The 18,671-nt window shown below is 37.1% G+C and overlaps 1 protein-coding gene across 5 annotated transcripts in view; it reads left to right on the forward strand.

Annotated features, from left to right (window-relative positions):
- The window catches only part of COL4A4 (collagen type IV alpha 4 chain), a 76,654-nt gene that overhangs the window by 26,569 nt on the left and 31,414 nt on the right, over positions 1–18,671 (forward strand). For all 5 annotated transcript variants that reach the window (XM_062582207.1, XM_062582205.1, XM_062582209.1 and 2 more), the window contains 16 exons: positions 1,329–1,397; positions 1,711–1,746; positions 2,539–2,601; positions 3,100–3,135; positions 3,308–3,349; positions 4,086–4,166; positions 5,517–5,570; positions 6,618–6,677; positions 7,282–7,326; positions 8,216–8,269; positions 10,527–10,596; positions 12,875–12,979; positions 13,538–13,702; positions 14,261–14,353; positions 15,002–15,165; positions 17,947–18,019. In XM_062582207.1, the coding sequence (XP_062438191.1) occupies positions 1,329–1,397; positions 1,711–1,746; positions 2,539–2,601; positions 3,100–3,135; positions 3,308–3,349; positions 4,086–4,166; positions 5,517–5,570; positions 6,618–6,677; positions 7,282–7,326; positions 8,216–8,269; positions 10,527–10,596; positions 12,875–12,979; positions 13,538–13,702; positions 14,261–14,353; positions 15,002–15,165; positions 17,947–18,019 (1,210 nt within the window). The remainder of the gene's footprint in view (positions 1–1,328; positions 1,398–1,710; positions 1,747–2,538; positions 2,602–3,099; positions 3,136–3,307; positions 3,350–4,085; positions 4,167–5,516; positions 5,571–6,617; positions 6,678–7,281; positions 7,327–8,215; positions 8,270–10,526; positions 10,597–12,874; positions 12,980–13,537; positions 13,703–14,260; positions 14,354–15,001; positions 15,166–17,946; positions 18,020–18,671) is intronic.

Raw genomic sequence — 18,671 nt, forward strand, 5'->3', positions numbered from 1 at the left:
TCTCTTATGATTTTATGCAAAACTGCATATGTATTTGTCAGCTTTACTTCTGTTATCTGTTAAGATCTGTTCATTTACCTCACCAATAACTTGGAAAAGAAAAGGGTTACTTAAGTCATGTATAAGGTAACAAACTGAATCTAACAAAGTGGTTTTATTATGTTAGAGATGACATATAAAATGTGTTTAGAAACATCAGTTAAATAATGCAAAGACAAATACAGCTTTCCATGTGTTTAACGTGTTCTTAAGCAGCTGTTGTTTGACCTGTAATCTTTATGCAGTCTACTGTAGATACATGCAGCTGCAGGCAGCTGTAACTCTTCTCCTTATTGTAGCATTCCAGGGGTAAGGACTTTACCTATTTTGTTCTGATTCAGGATTTAAATATCAGGAAACCGATACAGTTTTAAAATGGTTAAACTCTGTGAATTACACTACCCAGTTTATGGAAGCCAATAGCTAATTGGTTACAGACTCCAATTAATTATACGCAGTACACTTGGATTTGTTGTGAGAAAACTTCAGAAGTAATGCCTTTATATATCTGTTATTTATATGTATTTTAAAATATGTATGCATCATGCTCATAATAGTGAATTAAGTATTAAAATAAAATTTTGAAAAAGCAACCATCATTCCAACTAAGTCAGACTGAGATTTTGAGGGTGCTAGAACAGGCTAAGTTATGTGAAGGTTCCACTACAAGTAGTAGGGGAACTTAATTTTATGGAAAACAGGGCCTTTAGGCATTGGATTTACTTTTTGTGTAGACTTTAAAACATATTTGCTAGTGTCTGGAAATGTTGAATATTATGCATGTAAAGCAGTCTACACTTTCAGCACTGTAACTGTATGTAGAATCACTGTAGCTTCTTCTAAATATAGCATGAACTTTTGGAGAAGCAGAGTGCATAATACATAAAGCCACTGACCCAGTGAAATAAAAGATGGCAATGTCGATAGAAAGGCAAGGTTTGGAAAGACTCTAGAATATTGACGCACTTAAGAGCTAAGGAGTCCCTAACACAGCAGGAGTCCAAAAGCTGTGAGGAGCTGTTTTTCTCACCAGTAAGAAGGTAATTTTAGATTTAAGGGTCTTGTTAGACAAAACTGCAAAATGCTACTGCAGTGATGGTGATTCCTATGGATTACCTAATGACATAGGGGCACCAAAAAACCACAAGTGATTCCTAGATTTCATTCATTGATTCATTTCATAGATTCATTATCTATGAATCTATAGTATCAGAAAGTGAAACAATGTTTTAAAAGACTTTTTTTTCCCTCTTCTTTTTTTCTTTTTTTTTTTTTTTTTTACTTTCAAGGGGTATCCAGGGCAAAAAGGAGAAAAAGGAAATTCAGTATATGTTTCCCATTTTGGAAAAGGGCCTCCAGTGAGTATATGATTACAAAAAATTTTTTATCTATTTATATATATAAATAGATATATATAATATATATAGCTAAAGCTTTATATCTATATCTAAATAATATATATATATATATATTTCAAAGAAAAATATGTATGGCACATTTAGTTGTTCTCAAAAATCTTAACTGTTTAATAAAGCTTACTGTAAACAAAATTAAATGCAAATATACAACTAGAACAGATAGCTTGAGATCTTAAAAGGTATAAAGCTAGAAAATTCCCAATTGAAGTATCACAAGCTTTGACTTCTATCTGCTAAATGACTGTTGTTACAGGGAGACAGAGGTGATCCTGGACCTCCTGGCATGCCAGTAAGTACAATCAGCAGGCTCTATACATGCTTTTTGGATATAATAAAGCAACATTAGGGTTTCTCCCTGCCTTTCTTAAATAAGAAAATTCCAGAATAGAGTCTATCTAAAATCCATTTTCTATAGATGCCCCCATGACCAGTTTATGCTTGCTGAAATGAGCAGAAATGGACCTTCCGCCAAACTGCGTTGTGGTTTGGACCTAAGCACTGCCAGTGCATTGAGTGGCTGTTACCCCCAATATATGCAGTTTGCCAGATAGCTAATTTATGAAATTCAAGATGTGAAGAGGTGTGATACCTTCTTCAAAAGTATATTTTGGATCTTCCAAGAACATGTAGCATGCTACCACATTTTAGCCATAAAAATATGTCAGAGGGAGGAGAGAGGAGTTAATGTGGTTGCTGAGCTCTTATAGACTCACACTCTTATGGCTCTAGGATCCTCTTTTTAGGCCTTTCAGAAAAGTATTTGTTGATGAGCTGTATCAAGTCCCCACACTCTAGCACAGTTGCTAACAAGATATTCTTTCAATGCATTGATACTACATAATTGTGCGTTGCCAGTATCTGTATCTGTGCAGTACCATCCAGAAACTAGTGCAGAGCTACTCTAGTGACAATTTTGTTTCAGGCGTGGTATAAACTTCAGGCCAATGATATATGGGTGGAATGTGTTCAGTGCCAGTAGACTGAGTCCAAGTGATGCAGACATTTTAGAGAGACTGTCTTTGTGAAGAAGAGGGTAAGCTATTGGTATTTTTACAAACAAGCCTTTTGCCATCTTTTTCAGGGACCTAGAGGATTAAGAGGTACAACAGGCCCATCTGGATACCCAGGCCAACCAGGCTTGCCTGTAAGATCACCACAGTTTTATAGTCTTGTATTTCCAGTATATGCATGAATTCTGGTCTACTGGTTTTAGAGCTTGCCTTAATGTCAATTAAGGCAGTATGGATTCAAGCTTAGACGTCATTTCTGAGGCAGCTGATAAAAAGAGAGGTTTTGCCTTACCTTGTGAGTTTGGAAGTACAGGAATTGGAGTATACGTTGTTTCTTCACATGCCTGTGTGAATGCATTTGATCCCAGCAGTCTGTAGCCACAGAAGAACGCTGGTAGTGCTCTCTCCTTTATTCCCTTTCTTCAAGGCTACCATGTGGGAGGCAGGAAAGGGGGGAGCTAGACTTCAGCCCTTCTGAAAGCAGGAACCAGGTGATGTAAATTGCAATCTGGGAGGAGTATACCCCAAGAGGAGATTCTGACAATGTGTGATGCTGTCAAGTACGTGTAATTTTCAAAGTAAATCTGTCCCTTATGTGAGACATACTAACTTTTACTCATTTTCTTTTAAAGGGTGCTCCAGGTTTCCCAGGTTTGCCAGGTGAACAGGTAGGCAACTATTTTTCCTGAAGCTGTTAGTGAGATAATGCATTAATTTATACAGATAGTTGAAATGTCTCTTATGGCTGTTACCAATTTTTCTCCAAGAAATTTCTTAATTAAATTCTAATATCAGCGTTTTCTGATTACCTTCAAATTGCATACATTTTTTGTCAACTAGGGAAATCCAGGTGTTGGAGTGGATGGACAAAAGGGGGAGCCGGTAAGAAAGCAAATATTATTAAAGCTATCCTTGCTCTAGAATTAGAAGCACATCCTAAGAAAGTAAGTTTCATTTATTGAAGATCTCCCAAATAGAAGTGCATGCTCAAGCTTTTGTTGGTTTGGACATACACAGGTGTGTGGGTCTCATGTGGGTCTTTGGACTTTCTGACCTTGCAGTGATCCCGTAAGCTCAGGACAAGCACATAAAAATATTTCCTCTCCCACTCTCCACCTATTAGCATATTCAGGACTTCCAACACCGAAGTAGAATATTTGATTTTTCTTCCGTGATTTGGTCCAATCACTTTTTGGAATCCATAGAGGTTTCTAATATGTAACTTTCCATAGCAAATCTCATCTGTACATTCATGAAGTCATGTGCTTAAAGGTTTCAGAGAGACTGTATGGAAAGCAAGGAGATTTGACAACCATGTAACTCTCTCCGTAGCAGGCTCAGAGCAGGAGCTATGACCTCAGAGCTCTCATTTATTTCCTCAACTGTAATGTTATTTTTAATGAGGGGGGAAAATAGAAGGAGATTAAGATTTTCAGTCATGTTCATCTGGGAAGAATGTAGAGAGGCTTACAGACCTCAGTATAAAGCCTGATTTATCTACAGGTGTCAACACATGTTCAGTGAGTAAAGAAATACATAATTCTGTACTAGTGTAGGGATACGTGCTAAGTCTCACGGAACAGACCGTTTCTTTCTGCCGTTCCTCTGGGTTCTGCAGGGTGATGTTGGACTTCCTGGGCCACCAGGGTCACCACTGTTAATTGGACCTCCTGGAGCTCAACTGTTCAAAGGAGAAAAGGTGTTAATCTCTATTTGCATTTAATTGTACTCAACTTGGCAACTACAATCCTGTGATGTAATTCTTACAAGGACAGCAAAAACAGGACATACCTTTCAGTAATAAACCATCAATTTCAGTAGAGATCCTGTTCAGCACCCTTCTCACAGATGTTCTGGAGAGTTGTAATTCCTTACCTGCGAGATGCCTGTTTTAACACAGTAAAGAGATACTGCTCTTGATTTGTTTTTCTTCACATTCTATCATAAGCAAATCATAATGTTTCAGGGATCTCTCATGAAGCTGATTACTCTGGTATTGGATCTTTTGTAGCTCTTCTCATAATTCTAACACTGTTTTCTTTACCTCTTTGGCATTTGTTCTATTTGATTTTTTTTTCAGTGTAACATTTTGAACTATCCACTCTAACCCTTCTAGCCTACTATTCTAAAATGAAAAAATAAGTGCGATTCTGTTGTGCATTTTTAATGCAAGATCCTGTTATTTACTGTACTTCTTCAGTGACATGCTTACTGTAGCCACAGTTACAGGACTTTGTTGGTCAAAATAGATTCAAACTAACACCCCTGTTCTTAAATCCTGAATCTTTCTTCATTTATGCCCTAATAGATTCAAACTAACACTCCTGTTCTTAAATCCTGAATCTTGCTTCATTTATGCCCTAAAACACTGAAACACTTGTTAAAGAAGAACAGAAGATACCAAAATTACCTTATGGAGCCCACAGTGGAGTCTCTATAGTTCTCAAGTCTAATTTGTTTACATATACAAATGAAAGGATTAATCTTGCATGGCCAGCCCTTCAGCCTCAACTCTGGGAGCTAAGAATTTCACACGCTGGATCTCAGCTTTTGATCATGCACATGGTTGTTATGTACAGCTGTGGACCTGAGGGGAGGGGCAAAGGACCACAAGAACCTGTATGTACTCCCTATGTTACTGCTGAATGTGGCCTACCAACCATGCTTCTCATTCAGACTGGGGCTGTACTGCACAAGCTTAGATGCAGTGAATACTTGCATCAAACTAGATAGAGCAGCAAACAAAATAGAACTACTGTCATGTGCCTTTGTGGGAACAAAGCCCCAGTTAGCACATTTCTGGATGTGAAAGATGTATGTCTCATTGCAGAGGGGCTGTGCTGGTTACGCAGTGTTAACAGAAATAAATATCAGTACATGTTTATCTTTCCTATTTTCCTATGCCTGGTATGTCTACAGGAACAGGCCCAGTGCTTAACAAAGTACTGTTTTAATAGCTGTAATTCAGAACAGGATTTTAAAAAGTTAAATGACACATAGGCATGTTGTGCACATTAAAATACACTTAAATCTTTCCCTGTACACTTAGGGCCAAAAAGGACTTCCTGGAATGACAGGATACAGAGGACCACGTGGACCCAAAGTAAGTAACGTGTTTTGTTTTGAATACAGTCCTGGCGAAATTCTGTTAACTTCTGTGGTTGTTAATTTAATCCTTTAAAGCATGAGGTGATGTAAGAAATAATAGCACTTGTGTTATGAAATTTAAACACCACCTAGATCAATGTGAAAGCAAACATGTTTCAAAACTCCTCAGAAAAATCTTTCTAAATCTGTCCTATTTGATACCTGTCTATCAACTGTTGCCTGGTAGTGAAAGGTCAGTGTCATTTCCAACTGGGTTATTAATACATAAGTGACTATGACAGTGAAGAAGATAAAAACACAGCTTATTCTTCTCGAGAGAAGATGGAAAACTTAACTTTTATGGGATCTTAGTGGGGCATATTACGATGCATAAGTATGTTAGGGAGAGACTTTTAACTTTGTGCATTTCTGGTAAATTTTGAGGGGAAAAATCCACAGACAGGAAGCTTACCAGATCTCAGAGAAACAGAAGATAATTGGGCACAAAAGAACAAGGCTAGTTAATCTATTTTAAATACTTATTTAACTTTGTAGGAAGAAGAGAAGAAGCAAGAAGCCTGAATATCACATTTCTAAGTCTAGCACTGTTTCAGGAAGCCATTTTCCTTTGCAAATTAATGGACCATTGTTACTCAGCCCTGGGAAAGGCAACAAATCTTTCATTTAAGCTTTACTTTGAAAAAGAAGGATCCTATCTGTACACATAGATAACAGTATGCTCATTAGTTGCAGCCAGTAACTGAGGAAAATACCTGATGTGGCCCAAAAGGTCCCAGACTCAGATCTTAAAACCCAAACTGCTAAAGATCCTTTAAGCTAGGAGAAGACATCCAGCAGGTTTATGTTCCTTGAATAACTAAAGCTCTAACTGAATAATTGAGGAAGTGCTGTATGAAATAAACTCCAATGATTGACCCTAGCAAGTGAAACAAGTTCCATTAACCTAATGTATACATAAGCTAATAAACATGCACGTAAAACAAAGTTTATGACAGCACTTTACCAAGCAGTTTGTTTAAACAAGGTGTTTTGAATGCTCCAGGGTGTATCTGGAAGAGGAGAAAAGGGTGAAAAAGGTATTCCTGGATTTCCTGGAGTGCGGGTAAGAAAGCTTCAGAATAAATTGTTTCACAAAGTCACAATTATTTTAGCAAATATTTAGCAGTTAGTTTAAGTATGCATTTCAAAAGAAGTTTTTAAAATTTGTTTGTTTGTTTGAACAAGTCTGTATATAGAATATTTACATAGGTCTTGCCCTAGGAGTCACCCTGTCCCAGACTTAACCTCATAGGCATTTTCTGTCCTTGGAAAGATAACAAATCTGGGGGCTTATCCAATAAATATTTCGTATTGCAAAGCTACTGTGCAGTAATACAGTACTAACACACTGATTTTAATGTATTTGGTACAGACTGGTGACAAGCGTTTGCAGTAGCTTCCACTTGATTTGTGTAACAGTGCTTACATGGAGCAATGTCTGTTATTATGCTTGGTACAGTGTAATAAAAATTTAAGTGAAGACTTCTTGGCTATAGTTCAAATTCATGCCCATCTCTCATATAAAGTATTTGCAAGGTAGTTGCAAGTGCTAGTACTGGAAAATATTATACCAAGTAATAATTATCTAAGAAATGTTAAGTGTTCAGCAATTCTGAATGGGTGCCATTTTGAATAGGTTTAGTTTTCAATCTGCTTGCTTTTATCAGGGTAGCCCTGGTTCTTATGGACCTGCAGGTTTTCCTGGAATAAAGGTAAGAAAAAACGTCCAAGCAGCTCCCTGAACAGTGGGATCAGCAAGGTCTGATTTCTTATGGATTTGTGTTGATTTGGAATTCCTTGAAACTTTGTAGCTCATACTGTGTTCCCTCATTTCTTCTCTGCTACCTGTTGCAACTAAAATTGTATGAAGTCCTTGTCCTTGGACCTTCATTCTCTCTGAAATTTGGCTGAAATTGGCAATGGGATCTATAGTTGAGTGCAAGAGGGATGACCAGTAGGACATGAAGATAGCATGATAGAAAAATTACATAGCATGGCAAGTTCTGTCACTTATGTATATTTCGTTTGCCTTTCTGGCTCATGAAATTCTAGTTTTGCTCTTAAGTCTGTTAAATGTTAGTTAAGAACTTACAACATCTTACTGGATTAAAGCACAGCAGATATAAGTATGTCTTGCCTTTTTTCCTATCTGTTCTCCTCAACTCATTTCCAAATCTAGTTAAGGTAATGGTCACACTATCCATAAATCACATTAATGTACAGATATTTGCTTCTGGAATTTTTCTCCAGACAGCTGACTATATTATCTGCAAAATTACTTTTTACTTTTTTTTTTTTTTTTAATCACTGTCAGCTCAAAGAGTCTGAATACTGGATAAATGAATAAACTAATAGATCATAAAAAGACAGGAGAAGCTGATATGCTGCTGCTTTGCATGCGGGATTAGTTTAAGAGGGTCATTCAGCAGGCAGCAAGCCAATATCAGCTATATTAAACCAATGCAGTCTATGAGTCTGCTAGTATGTATTCCAGCTAGTTCTGTGCTCCAGGTACACTGGATCCACTGACCACTTAATTGACCACTCAACATTAATTGTATTAAGACATTTACCCAAAGATATTTATGTAATCTTTTCCAGGGAGAAACAGGAGTTGCTGGTTTTCCTGGACAAGTTGGCTATCCAGGCATAAAGGTAAAAAGAACAAAAATGCACATGCACACACCTGTATATCTATATAAATGTTAATGGTTCCTCCAAACTGTACCTGACTATCAGATCATTGCCCTTTCTATATTCATAATTACTTTTAAGATTTACTGTTTTCACGATAGTCATAGTTACTCAGTACAGTAGTGGTAAATAACTATAGAAGTAAACTTTCCTGCTTGGTGCATATGAAAAGAAGGGGAACTCTACATTGCTGACCATAGGAGTCAGTGAATCTCATTTGCCAAGAGTTATCCTGAGTTTATGTAGTCACAGTTGGAAAAAAAAATGTCTGTGGATGTTCATTCTTCTGCTATTTGCGTATTGGCAGTTTTATAACAATGCAGGCTCATTCGGATGCTAATTAGATGAAAATATTACATATCTCATTCAGTAACAGAAAGATCATTGCAGTCCATTATCCCTTAAAACTGGAATCAGACTCTGAGTGTTGTGTTGTTAATAAATACTCACCCTGATGTGCATATTACTTTAGTTGGGGGCATCATTAACAAATACGAGACAATATATGGAGAAGGAATATCAAATTGTATAGGAACCACTCTTCAGTCTCAGTTCCTTAGTCCATAGCCTCAGAAGCCATCAGTTAATGCTGCAAAGAGTAAGCAGAGAATAATTAATTCTCACTAGAGAATACTAGGGAAAAGTGTGAATGTCTGCATTAAAGTTTCATGAAGATGACATTACATTTGCTTATGCATGGAGCAAAAAAAAAAAAAGAATCAAATATGGATACGACTGAAAAAAATCAGATTAACTCATGCAAGATTCAGAAAGATGACAGGTACGTTGCCATTCTGCTTGAAAAATGACCGGCTAAATCAGATTGGTGCTGAAAAGTACAGATCTAATCAGCCCAGTGAAAACTTAGCAAGTACTTAAGCTGCCTCCTGGAAATGATCATAAATCTAAAAGTCTGAGGACAGAGATCTTCAAAGAGCACCATTAGAACTTCCCACTTCAGGAGGTATCAGGAATTGAACTTTTTGACCTTGGCTCATTGACTCTTCAGTTCTTTCTTGTATTCTGGTTGTGCTAATTTTAGAATGACATAAAAGTCATTCATGACTGGGATGACATCCATCTATTGTATGTATATTTATTGTTACTTTGATCGTTAATTTTAAATTTCAAAATACTTTATAGCTTTATCAGAGGAGGAAAAATGTTAGAGTTTACTTTTGCTTTCTTTCTTGCCATGTAGAAGTCTCTCTTATATTGTTAGGGAAGACTTACTTACATTCCTGTTTAAAATAGCCAAAGAGCACACAGTTGTGTTACTGCATTCAACAAGATGCAGTCAGAGGAAAAAGTTCATGGCATCTGTTAAGAGGTAACCAGCAACAGCTCCAGTACTGTTCAAACATTACAGAGATACCAATATTTTAAAAAAGCCCCCAGAAGACATGGACTCCTTGCTTTATAAGAGTGATGGTCCAATTTTACAGTCTCAGTTCTCATCTCTGTCCTAGAAGGCCCCAAATTCCAGTGTCAGGAATGCTGCCTAACCAAGCAGTTCCCAGATCCACGTTTTCGGCTTCCCATTTGATGTAGAGAGCAGGGTTAATTACTAATCTACACCAAAGTAAAAAGTCTAATGCTGTTTGCCACATAAAAAACTTTCCTAAAGTCCATTTCACTTGCAATCCTAACCATCAGCATCCAAGCTAATTTAGAAATCTTCCAAGCAGAAGTGATTTTCCTTGCAATTAGTAGGCACTTTGATGTTTCCATGATGCAGACATGCTAAACTTTTTATAAGAGCTAAGATTTTCTCTTACCATTGATAATATCCATCAGACTGTGAAGGAGCTTTTCTTAGTGCTTTTCTGTCATCATAAAAGTAACTTTCTTTTTTACAATTTTAAGACAAATAATTATATCTAATTTTAAATCAAAGCATTTCAATTAAATATGGTACTGATTTTGCTGTAATTGACTCAGTTTTACAGTACATGAATGAAATCAGACAGCAGTCACAAGTTTTGGAAAGTCAAATAGATGTGTGAGATAAGTTTATTACTGTTTAATCATTGGTAAAGATTATTTTATTTTTTTTTGTCTGTTCTTAAATGTTTTGAAGTGTTAGAATTGAGTTTCTCAGGTAATTTGGATTTGTCACATCCTTGTGGACCCACTACTGTTGAAATTTTCAGTTATGCAATAGCAAATTGCATGTTTGTATCTACCTGTAAACTTTATGGATTTTGGATTTTTACAGGGGGATCCTGGAGAAGAAGGGCCCCCAGGTCCTCCTGGAACTGTTGAAACTCCACTGTTTCCTGTAAAAGGTTATAGCTAGTTTTAACTACTCTTTCTGCTGCCTAAAGTGTATAGGACATATTTTGTTAATTTGTTTGAAAGTGATCACTAGGGATTTACCAGGGATCCTAAAACTTTGTCTCTCTAATTGCCACATCCTGCATTTTGTTTGTGTCTCACTGATCTTACTGGAACTAGGTTAGAAATACACATTTCAGATTAAATGTTTACTTTAAAGATCTTTATGCATATAGTCATAGCTAGATCTGTCAGACAGACTCTCTAGACATATATTTAGACCTGTAAAAAAAAAAAAAAAAAAAAAAAAAAAAGCTCATGCTAGGTAATGGTCTACAATTAAGCAAGCTGGGCTTCCCATAGTATTTTAGAATTCTGATTTTCAGAATTGCCACAACACACAGATTTTAGTCTTCAGTTCTTCAGTTTAGTCTTTCAGTGAAATCCTAGTTGCTCTGAAGTTTGTGGAAAGCTCTAACTCTGGTTCAGACAGGATTTTGTCATTGAGTTCCACCACTTTTAAAAGCTATTTTTGGTTAGCATGAGTTCCTGCTATTGCCATTGTATTTCAGTGTATCAGTAAGCGCTGCAAACATAAGAAAATTAAAGGCTTCAGAATTTAATAAGCCATCGTTTTCCCCTTTCTCCCTGAATATGCTGGTTTTTTCCTCCTTAGAAATCTAATCCGGGCAGATTAAGGGAAATTATTAGGTTTACCCAGAATTTCTTGTGCTATTGAGAGTGTGTGTGGTAGTGTGAGATACTTTATTCAACCCTACCTCTATAATTCCTGGACAGTCAGAGCAAGTGTTGCATGATTGTACAACACATCCAGAAGGTTGTACAACACATCCACTGGTTTTCAGGAAGTGCTGAACTAACTGCGTGCATGTTTTGCAGCCTGCACACGTACAGGAGGTCCTATGATTCCTAGAAGCAATAAGTTTGCTATGTCTGTATAAAAAGGCAGGTGCACACCATGGTTCTCTCCAAAAAATAAGATGCATCAACACACACTAATTCTACCTTAGCATTGTGTTATCGCTCATTAATGCATTTCCTAACTTTAATGCTTTAGAGTAGGCATTTCCAAACATTCTTTGCCTGGCTAGCCCTGGCAGCTGCAACTGTAGCTGTTGATAACATCAAAAAATACCAGATAGTACTATCTTACACTCATTTGCAGGAGGGAACCATGCTTTCTTCTCTTTCTTCCTCAGCCACCTATCATCTTTACCCCACACATCTGTAACTAGTGCACCTAACAGAATACCTCTTAATCTGCTTACCTTCCTACCACAGCCTCAGACAGGATTTTAAATTCTACCTCCCTTATCTACACCTTGATCACCTTGTTGATAATAATGCTGTGTGGAAGTTACTTCACAGCAACAAGCAGTAGAGGGCAGCCAAGCTGGCATCTCACAATTAGGTAACCTCTGCCGTAAGATGTTTAAAAAGAACTTCCCATACAGTGTAGTTCTAGTGCAGCAAATGCTGATCCTGAACACACAACTTATTTACAACACAACCATAGATTAGCAGAACCTCCTCATTAGACAGAGACTCAAACCTAAATAGTTACATTTGTTTTCCATTGGTCTCAGTATGTTTTCAGCTCAGGTGGCAAAAGACTAAACCCTATGCTTAATTTCAGTATTTCAAGTAGCATTTAATCATGTGCACAGTGTGTGAATGGATATTGACATATTCCTAAATTTTTTAGAAAAACAGGTTTTTTAGCAGGGTTTTGTGAGAGCAGCCTCATTATCAATGTTTTGCTTTTCCAGTTTAATCAAACCCTTATGTCTGATTCAAGTTTTTCTTATCACTAAGTAATTACAAAAGTATTTTTGTTTGTTATTGCAATGTTCAAAATACACTTTTTAAAATCTGGAGCATTTCAACTAGGATCATCCTGAAATGACCTCCTTGGTAGCCTTCTCAAATGCATGTAACATCAGATGCACATTTATTGGAAATGCTAAAAGTATTTATTTGGGCAAACACTTCTGTAGGTGTTTTGAAATATGTAGATATTACTTTTACTGAGTGACAAAGATTTTAAACTGTATATCCGTGAAAAGGGCAGTAATCCTTAGATAAGCAACCAAATCCTCCCACCTTGAAATTAGACTGTTACACATTTAAAACTGTTTCATAAAGACTAAAGAGAAGTTACTGTATTTTGTGTAGTTCCTGAATTATAATTTCAGTTGCAGTTTAATTTAGATTTAAGCTGTCAATTGCATAAGATGTTAAATTCACATATTTTAAAATTCTGTGTAGGTCTACAGGGAGATCCTGGATTTCCAGGTCCCGTTGGTGATACAGGGTCAATCGGACCACCTGGCCCTGCAGGCCCGCTAGGAAGACCGGGAGATGATGGAACAAGTAAGAGATGTAGGAATTAAAATGTAAACAAAATGTTAGCTCAGCACTTAGGAGTAGCCAAAAAAAGAATGAAGAAGCCTCAAATAGAACATCAGGAGTTACTAGGAAAGGAACAAAAGATAAAACAGAACACTGTTGTCCACTGTAAACGCATGGTTGGCCTGTATCTGGAGTGCTGTGCCCAGAAATTCTATTTGCTCTCTCAAAAAGGCATAAACGAGGGTGATGTGGATGATCAAAAGTGTGGACTTTGCTATGTGTAAGGAACAAAAGGTTGGCTCAGGTGACTGGAAGAAAGGATAATGGGGAGGGAGAAGAGCGGTATTTGAAGGTCCAAAGCAGGATCCTCTTTTCTCCGGGGAATTCTAGAGAACCTAAAAATTTAGAGGTCAAAACTAAACAAAAAAAGATGCGTTTCAGAGGATTTAAGCCAGTTAAACCTTTGTTGTAGAAGCTCTCCTGCAGGACAGTCCTGAATGGCCTATAATTTCCTCCTTGCTATCTCGTAGTAATCCTTACTGTGGTGCTATAAGCCATACGACGTTATTTTCTTTACAGGTCTGCCTGGTCTGCCAGGAACAAGTGGGGCACCAGGACCGCAAGGTTTTCAAGGTGACCCTGGTTTCCCTGGAAGAGGTGAATCAATCCCAGGAAGACCGGGATTTCCCGGACCACCAGGATTACCAGGACAGCCAGGAAGACCAGGCTTACCTGGACTACCCAGTAGGTTCAGCAACAATAGCAATTTGTGCTGTGAGAACCTCAGTCTGCACATTAATAGACTCAAGAGTGCAATGAGAGAGCACTTACAGAAATTTTCTTTCTCCATCACTTTTGATATAGATAAGTAGCATGTTGATATAGAAACATGTTTTTTTCCCATCAATTGTCCATCAATGAGATATCAAGGTGTTCCTAGTTTTCTGGGTGACTTAGACCCACAGACTAACACATATGAAAAATGTCCCTTAAAAATACAGCACCTGAATTTAAAAACAAAGAAAATTGGAGAGAAGCCCAAATCAGTATCCCTTAGTAAAGAAACAAGATCCCTAAAATTTAATGGTGGGAAAGGGGAAAAAGCACTTTTTTGAACATGAACTCTAGCCAGACTGACTTTTGTAGTATGATCTGTAAGCAGTGACTTAAAGCATTTCACTAGATCTCTAGTTCTTGTGTGAAGATGCCAAAATAAGGGAAAAGAGAATATGTATATTAAGTTGTGGAAACAGTAAGCTAAGCCTGATTTATATTAGCTGTACCACTTCTGTTTCTTCAAAGGTATAATTTGTACTGACAGAGGGATCCCTGGAGAACTTGGAGCAAAAGGTCAGACAGGCCTTCCAGGAAGAAAAGGTGTAAAAGGAGAAAAGGGTAAGTATGCCTGAGTAGCAACATTTTAAATGTGAGACCTTTGCCAGACTTATCAAGTGCTTCAAGTCTAAATTTGCAAGCAGAAGTTTATGGTAACATGGAGGATCAGGCCTATCAAAAGGGGGAGTTAAATGGCCTGTTGGCATTGTGGCTTCTAAGTTAGTAGAGTCATCCTGATAAAGCAGTTTCTCAACACTGTAAAAGGTTACTGATACACTTCTTTTTTGAAGGCCATGATGAAATAAAATAGTCTGTGCAGTACCCCCACAAAAAGGTATAAACGAGGGTGATGTGGATGATCAAAAGTGTGGACTTTGCTATGTGTAAGGAACAAAAGGTTGGCTCAGGTGACTGGAAAAAAGGATAATGGAGAGGGAAAAGAGAGGTATTTGAAGGTCCAAAGCAGGATCCTCTTTTCTCCGGGGAATTCTAGAGAACCTAAAAATTTAGAGGTCAAAACTAAACAAAAAAAGATGCGTTTCAGAGGATTTAAGCCAGTTAAACCTTTGTTGTAGAAGCTCTCCTGCAGGACAGTTCTGAATGGCCATGATGAAATAAAATAGTCTGTGCACTACACATACAGAAAAGACAAAGGCAGTGTTATTAATTTTGCAACTATTTGAATGTAATTTTGCAACATTCACATAGGAAATCAAGGCCTCTGCTCATGTAGCCCTGGTCCTCCTGGTCCCCGTGGTATACAAGGACCTCCAGGTACTCAAGGAAAGAAAGGGCAAATGGGATACCCTGGAAGACATGGAGAAAAGGGCAACCCAGGCTTATCTGGTGCAATGGGATCACCAGGGCTCCCTGTGAGTAGTTTTCATGAGCTTCATTAAATAAATAACATCTCTCATACAAGAGATATTCAAGAGGTGAGGGGAGGAAACTGCCCTGAAAAACTCTCTAAAAGTTGTATCTGCCTCTCCTTATTGCAGAGTTTTATAGTTTACTTATGATTTTCCTTGCAGCAGGGGGCAGAGTTTTATACTGAAGGACAGAATCTCATGCTGTATCTGTGGGGTGGTCAGGAGGCTTGGGAAGACTGGTGTGTGTTCATTTTGTTTTGGTTACAACTTGTTTTTACTTTTAGTTTTGAATACTCACCATTTTTTCATGATAATATTGTTGACACACAAATTTCCTCACTGAAGATTTTTCTCAGTTATTTCAAAGGAAAGGATTTCCAGCAAAATGTTATTAAGACAAAGAATTGCATGACATCAACAGGTCAAGATGAATTTTATGTCAACATTCATGTGAGGGTGGCAGGGGAGGAAACCCTTCATTCTAGTCAGACATTTCAAGCAAATTTTCCCCCTTTTTTATAAATTACTTGAAATATTTAAAACAGTGTCCTCAGTCTTAATTTTTTTGATGAGGCAGTCTGAATATAGAGTCCGTCACTCCCACAGATTTTGAAAGACAGTGTTATTTTTTAGTTGTGTTTATCCCTTTACTATTCTGTGTTACTTTATAATCTCCCACTTTCAGCCAAAGTTTGTTCTCTGTGAGGACCTGCCACTAAAGGCAACCCCTTGTCTCTTAATGATACATATATTAGCAACAAAGCTGAAATGGAATCAAGATTTTGCCCTTGATTTAATAGTACTTAGAAGGAAAAATTACTATAACCATCAAAATATTTTTTTTTCTATTTGCATGAATAGCTTGCTTACAATGTAATAATTCTGGTCAAAGTTTCTCAGGAATAGAAATTGAATGAACTTTTAGTACAAAAGGTTTTGAGTGTAAGAATTATTTCACATCTGCACATAATCTTGATTTTCTCTACTACCAGTTCATTCCGGTCTTAACGTACCTGACATGCAGTTTTTCATAAATGCATTTATAAGGCTGGGTCTGGGGAGGGGAGGAGAAGGCCTTATAACATTTTGAAGTTACCTTTACATAAAATGCATATTTCCAATGCAATAGGGTCTGTCAGCAGGATTAACATATCTAGGTCTCGAGCTCAAATTTCCTTTGATATTTCCTTGGTTGATAACTTATTGGATGATGCTTGTTGCCTAACTCACTGAAACTAGCTATTAATTCTGGAAACAAACTTATTTTCTTTAATATGCTTCATAAAGTATATCTTATTTCCCACTGTGAACAATAATTCAAAACCCCACTTAATCTAATTGCCTTTAATATACATTTTACAATGAATTATTGGACCAGTTATGATTTTGTTCCACTTCAGTATGCTCTGGTCTGGCACTTGGACTGTACATCCAGCTATACCTAGCTTTTTGATGATTGGTCCATCACAACAGAGCATGTTTAGAGGAACGGCTTGAATTTTCCAAAACATTCACTTTCAAGAAAAAGAAAAAAAAAATCTTTGTGAGACTGAAGGAAGGAGTTGAAGGGGTACTGTCATTCTAGTTCCAGTGATTTCATTGCAAGCTTTCCATTTGTTTTTATTTTGCTTTTTCTTAAAATCCTCTCTGAAAGTATGTTGAAAGTATGTTTTAGCCCTTTAGCTGTTTTGAAGGAACGCTCGAAGCCTTGTCCTGAACACTTAGGTATCTCTTAGATTACTTAAGTGAAAAACAGGAACAAAGTTTTCAGGTTGGAGAAGAATAATTCATTTTGATGCAGGAGTGCCGTCGTCTAATGCATTTTGCATCTATGTACTTTTTCTGTTTTTTGTTCTCTTCTCAAATATCTTACTCAGCTTCTTGAACATTAAAGACTGGGCACTGCCAACTTAAAGACATTCTAACAATTAGTCACTGCTAGTTTCAGATATACCACATTTTTCAGAAATCTCCTGCATATGTTACATTTGCTATGGTTTACAATCACTCTGTAAATTGCATTTTCTCCACCTATTTCTTGGTGAAAGATTTTGAATAACAGAGGAAACCTGCTAAATAATAGTCCAGTTTTCCAACCTTGGTGGGCTTTTAATTCTGTGTAAGTTTCATAGGGCAAAATGTATTTACCCACATGTACTTTTGCAAGACCACTGTTACCTATCATGATGCATAGAACAGACTCTGCTTGGAGAACCGAGAGCTAAATCAATGTAAAAATATAGGAAAGTTCTTTTTTCCTCCCTCTAATCCAGTCAAGTCAGACTCTTCTAACAGTGCTAGATACCAAACTAGATGTAGATCAGATTTTATATAGCAGCTTTGCAGGTTTTAACTAAGCAGATGAACATCCTCTACCTACCAGCACATTCACCTGGGGGATGGCAGCCTCATTCAGCAGTTGTGATGCTCCAGTCGCTTGCCTCAGTGGATTCCGGATCACAGTCTGCAATGGGAAGAGTTTGTGAATTCTCTTAATATTCTTGCATTTACAAGCTACAGCTGAACAAAGCCTAATTCTTTCCTGCATTACATAATTTTTTGTAGTTGTTTCTCTGTGCATTTGGCAGAGTTAGGCTGAAAAGACCAGGCTCTATTCACATGCATACATAGATGTCAAAAGAAATAATGTTTCTTTTCTCATGTATTACCCTAACTGGACTAGTTTTAGAACCAGTGTAAGAAATTGATATTTAATTCCAATTATTTTTATTGATTCATTACTTCAGAGTAACTGACACTTTTTTGTTGTTGTTCAACGGTAAGGGGACACCTGGTTCTGCTGGACAAGATGGTGAAAAAGGAGAGAAGGGTGATCCAGGGAGAATTAGAATAAAAGGTAACTCTCTATCTTATCATTAGGCTTTTTGTTTCCTATATGATGTCTAGATAATGAAAAACCACATTCATGTACTCATATTAAAACCCTAATTTGCCAAGTTACTGAAGTCTAGAAGTCCTGTTTATCTAGATTTCTTTCTTGGTACCATCTTTTTCATCATCACCTTGCTCAACACAAGTTATGCTTTTTACTTTAACTGAGACAAGAAACGGGTTTAACAACTTGCTATTAATGGTAACAAATGACTTTTCATGTTGTGAGTGATAATCGGGGTCCTATCAAGGTCTATATAGCTAAGATTGAACAGAACACAGTTCTTGTCAAAGTATGAAGAAATATTATTTTACAGGAACATACCTCCTGAAGTGCCATAAGCCACTACTTCAGGTGTTAACCGCCTTAAACCAACACCATTCTCTCTAGGAAAAATTTAAATCTCATTCAAATTTCTGCTCCCATTTCTAAAAATGCAGTCATTGAAGAGAAACAGTAGGCCACCAGTTGCACAACTGAAATTCTTGCAGTTAAATAGAGCAAAGAACCTCCACAGATACGGTTATGATTTGCAAAAACAAAAGAAATTGAAAACAACAAGTTACAGTAATCTGACGGCAAAGCTTAATTAGAAATGCTAAATTAATTATTCAAA

This window comes from Rhea pennata, chromosome 9 (assembly GCF_028389875.1).
Source record: "Rhea pennata isolate bPtePen1 chromosome 9, bPtePen1.pri, whole genome shotgun sequence".
Taxonomy (NCBI): domain Eukaryota; kingdom Metazoa; phylum Chordata; class Aves; order Rheiformes; family Rheidae; genus Rhea; species Rhea pennata.